The sequence below is a fragment of the Cyprinodon variegatus genome, unplaced genomic scaffold, assembly GCF_000732505.1.
Source record: "Cyprinodon variegatus isolate N-32 unplaced genomic scaffold, C_variegatus-1.0 Scaffold989, whole genome shotgun sequence".
Lineage (NCBI taxonomy): Eukaryota > Metazoa > Chordata > Actinopteri > Cyprinodontiformes > Cyprinodontidae > Cyprinodon > Cyprinodon variegatus.
This window is the reverse complement of record NW_015151442.1, coordinates 141,566-145,604: the sequence shown is the minus strand read 5'-3', so window position 1 is coordinate 145,604 and position 4,039 is coordinate 141,566. Positions and strand designations below refer to the sequence as shown.

General features: G+C 37.3%; 2 protein-coding genes across 4 annotated transcripts in view; one reads left to right on the top strand and one right to left on the bottom strand.

Moving 5' to 3' along the window:
- acox1 (acyl-CoA oxidase 1, palmitoyl) overlaps positions 1-2,928 on the bottom strand; it is a 31,101-nt gene extending 28,173 nt beyond the window's left edge. For both annotated transcript variants that reach the window (XM_015399110.1, XM_015399109.1), the window contains exons 1-2: positions 2,701-2,928; positions 379-538 (exon numbers count right to left, since the gene is read on the bottom strand). In XM_015399110.1, coding sequence (XP_015254596.1) covers positions 379-538; positions 2,701-2,809 — 269 coding nt within the window. In that variant the 5' untranslated portion in view covers positions 2,810-2,928. The remainder of the gene's footprint in view (positions 1-378; positions 539-2,700) is intronic.
- Positions 2,896-4,039, top strand: part of ten1 (TEN1 CST complex subunit) — a 3,201-nt gene continuing 2,057 nt past the window's right edge. For both annotated transcript variants that reach the window (XM_015399113.1, XM_015399112.1), the window contains exons 1-2: positions 2,896-3,113; positions 3,387-3,544. In XM_015399113.1, coding sequence (XP_015254599.1) covers positions 3,025-3,113; positions 3,387-3,544 — 247 coding nt within the window. In that variant the 5' untranslated portion in view covers positions 2,896-3,024. The remainder of the gene's footprint in view (positions 3,114-3,386; positions 3,545-4,039) is intronic.

Sequence of the window (4,039 nt, the reverse complement as noted above, 5' to 3'; positions counted from 1 at the left end):
CGGCTGTTGATCAAGTCCCAGTGCTGTATCTGGTGTTTGTCACAACGCGCTATTATCCAAGTCATCTTGAAAACATTCTTCTTCCAAATGTCGGCTACATATTACGGGTTTTTAGTAGCAGTTGAGCAAAAATGGCCGCTCCCAGACTCAGTGATCGCAACAAAATTACTGTTTTTATTTTTTTCCTGATTAAAGCTAAATTCATTAAATCACCGCAAACGTATTAGTTTTAGGTATAAATAATGATCCATTGATTATTCCTTGCTGAGTGGACTTTTCCTTTAAAGCTGAGGCTATTAGCATCATTTTATATAATATCTCCCTGTGAGTATTTGCAAGTTGTAGTTGCAAACTAGTGAGCGGTTTCTCTCAGCGTACCTCTTGTAGTAGTAGATCTCCTCCGGGTCTGCGATGCCATACTCGCGGAGTTTTAGGATCATCTGAGCGCTCTTTCGAACGGCCTGGTCATAGCGTTCACTGCGGGACAAGAAGTTTGGGTCCTCCTCGTTGAAGTCTGGATCACTGAAAACCAGCGACTCTACAGAAGATAAACAAAATATTAAACATTATGAAGGCAGAGCTATTTTAATAGCCCAGAGGAGGAAATTATTAGTATTAAATCTGCCGCATATTAGGGCTGGACAAAATGTTTTTCCTTCTTGTTTTTTTAATCAGTGATGCTTAGAAAATTGTTCAACAGTAGGTTCTATGATGCACTTTATCTTATTATTATGAAAATTAAATAAATGTTTTTAAAAAATGTGTTTTTGCATAAATAGGGATGAATATTTAATTCATATGGGATTCAAATTTATGGCATTCATTAAGGGCATCCAACATTTTTGTTCAGTCCTCGGGTGAAAAATGAAATCCTTGATTTTGTGGATTTGTCTTCTGAGGACGACGGTGTTCTGTCAGATGAGCATACTCCGTCAGACCAGCATACACATAGTCAATATGCAACACGTCAGATTTGCATACACGCATGCTAGTCCCGTTTATCCCTTTAGTATCTCCACAGGCGTGTATCTCTTTAGTCACAATTTAAGACTGCCATACACTTAAAAAAATACACCCAAAAGTAAGTAATTAAATTGTTTCTTTTGTACTTGACTAAAGGGATACATGCCTATCGAGGTAGTTTAAATGTATTTTTCGTACAAAAATGAAAGATAAACTAAAAGGATAAACAGGTGTTGATTATGGGTATACTGGTCTGATGGGGTATGCTGGTCTGATGGGGTATGCTGGTCTGATGGGGTATGCTGGTCTGATGGGGTATGTTGATATGACAGAACACCAGCACTCGCCAGCAGGAATCCTGGTAGGTCTATTACTACTTCTGGGATATACCAGTGAAGATTCTCAGCCATCCAGGTCATAGTCATTCCAAAAAAGTTTAAAAACAATTTTCTATTCAAAATGTCAGGAAAAAGTTTGAGGTTTTATACAGTAGCCTGACAAAGCCTCGTTTTGGCTTAGAAACATGCAAATTGAAATGGACGATTGGAATGGGGGTCATTTGGTTTCTTTGTTAGCTTGTAACACCCCATACCTGTCTATGTCTCTGAAAGGGGGGGGGGGCATTAAAGGGAATTGTTGGCCTGACTGAAGAGGCGAATTGAAAAAGCTTCCTGGATTGGAAGCGAAACATCTTAAAGCTTGGAAACAAAGTCCAGTGGATTGTTTTTTTAACTTTTTTGGAACACTTCTGGGATGAAAGAAGGCTGCTGCTCTTCTTCTCTACAGTAAAGAGCTTTTTTCTATCTGAAAATATTCATATAAAAAAAATTACCATTGATAATCGATGAGTGGAAATCAAAGATGTGCCGCCCTACTGTTTACAATCTATGACTGTTTAACGCATTACATTTGGAGCATGTTCCTATATATCACCCTTAATCAGAAGATTTCTATTTTATCCCATAAAGTATATAAAAAATAAAAACAACACTGAATGCATGTTTTAGTTATTTTAACCTACAAGATGTTTAACATTTTAAGGTGGGAATAACAGAAAAGCATGAGATTACAAAAATGCTTTCTACAGAAGAGGATTAGGGCCACTGGAAAAAAAAAGTTAACTGATTTTTAAATTTTATTTAAGTTTAACATGGGGAAAAAAAAGTCAGAATTCTGAGATTAAAGTCAGAATTCTGACTTTTATTTCAGTTTAGTATAAGAAAAAATTCAGAATTCTGAGAAAAAAGTCAGAATTATGACTTTTTTCTCATACTAAACTGAAATAAAATTAAAAAATTAGTTAACTTTTTTTTTCCAGTGGCCCTAATCCTTTTCCGTAGCTTTCCATTTGAATATTCAAATAAATGTTTTTGCATTTGTTTTACCCTCTATACAGATAAACATAGACTTAACATTATGCCAGAGGTGACACTGCTTGGTTTTATTACCTGTTTGGCATAGATTTTGAGTAAAGGAAACTAAAGCCGAATTTACACCTCATACCTGCCCAATCACTATAATATAAAACATCTTATAAATATGACATTATATGAGATTTAACGCAGAATTCCTTCTTAATGATGATTAAAAGGGACACAGATCTGAAACTTAGAATTAAGTTAGCAAGTTTTGTTTTAGTAGCTTTCCTAATGAATGTGTTAAGCTCTTATGGTAGTCAGGAAGATAACTGTGAGCAACACCAGCTTTAAAAACTAATAAACGTCATTTCAAGCTCACCAATTTCTCGTCTTCTTTTGGTCTTCTCCGGGCCTCCGTCCAAAATATACGTCAATTTTTCGACGTCAAACGCCGCATTTTGGCGTTCTCGTATAATATCGGGATTCATTGCTCTATAAGCAGAGCGAAACACGCGACTTTATAGACGGAAAACAAGCGAAAAACTGTTGTATAACTAGAGACACCTCTGTCACCTGCTGGAAACCCCGGTAATGTCCTCACTGCGCAGCCGCAGAGGGGCGGGCGCACGTACGTTACGTGACGTGTGTACCCGGAAGTCCTTCTCCTTCTCCGGACTTCACTTATTTTTTATGGTTATTAATCATGTCTATGCTTCCCCCGGCCGCAGTGTTCCGGCTTCCTTGGGAAGTGAACTCTTTGAAGGAAGGGGAATCAGTGCGAACATTCGGCAGGTCGGGATTTTGGTTTCGGTTCCGAATCGCAAAGTTTCTGGCTTTGTTTTCTCGCAGGGATGGACTTGTGAACCTTCCTGGGTCAGGGTTACCTGGGTTGGCCGCAGGGCAACGTTAAACATTATATATAGTTTAGAACAATTTGATTTTAAATAATATTTTAATAGTACCACAGTGTTGTGACATTAGGATTCACCTGCTGAGAGGAGGACTTGATAATCTTTCTTCCTCATATTGTTTGTTACACTGATATCTTGTTTTATGGCTTTGCAGGCTGGTCTGCTATCAGCCAGATGAATCCAGGGCCACCCTCTCTGCCCAGCATGCTTCCAAAGAGCACCTTGTGTTTGTCCACACCCAGTTTGTTGAACCATTTAACCCGATAATAGGAGCCCAGTACCTGGTTTTGGGTGAAACAGAAAACTCTGAAGGTAACAGACCTCTCTCATAGTAGGCCACATTTTCAAAGTTAGGTATACATATATAAGTTTGAGAACTTCTCTATCACATGTTTGCATGCAGTAGTGATGGTTTAATGAGGCATCTTGAAGCCAAACTGTATTGATGCTGTCTCACAGAATACTGACACCTGCTGGACATTTAAAGACACTACAGGCAGTTTATTGGGCAGACTAATTTTATGACCTAGTACAATGATATCATTTAAATTATTGTTGGTTATATTGTATTATTTCATACCTATGTTTAAACTGAAAAGTTTTTTGATATTTTTAGATGCAGCCAATAAATCCTGTAAACTTATATCATAACGTGAAAATTCAGGGGAAATGAGGATGCTTGTGGGTGAGGATTTTAAATCCTATAAAAAAAAAAAAGTACAGTAAAAAACAGCAAATAAACTAAGAGTCAGTTTGAAATTAACTTTAATTCAAATAAGTTGAGTGTTAACTTAGAGGAAAAATGTG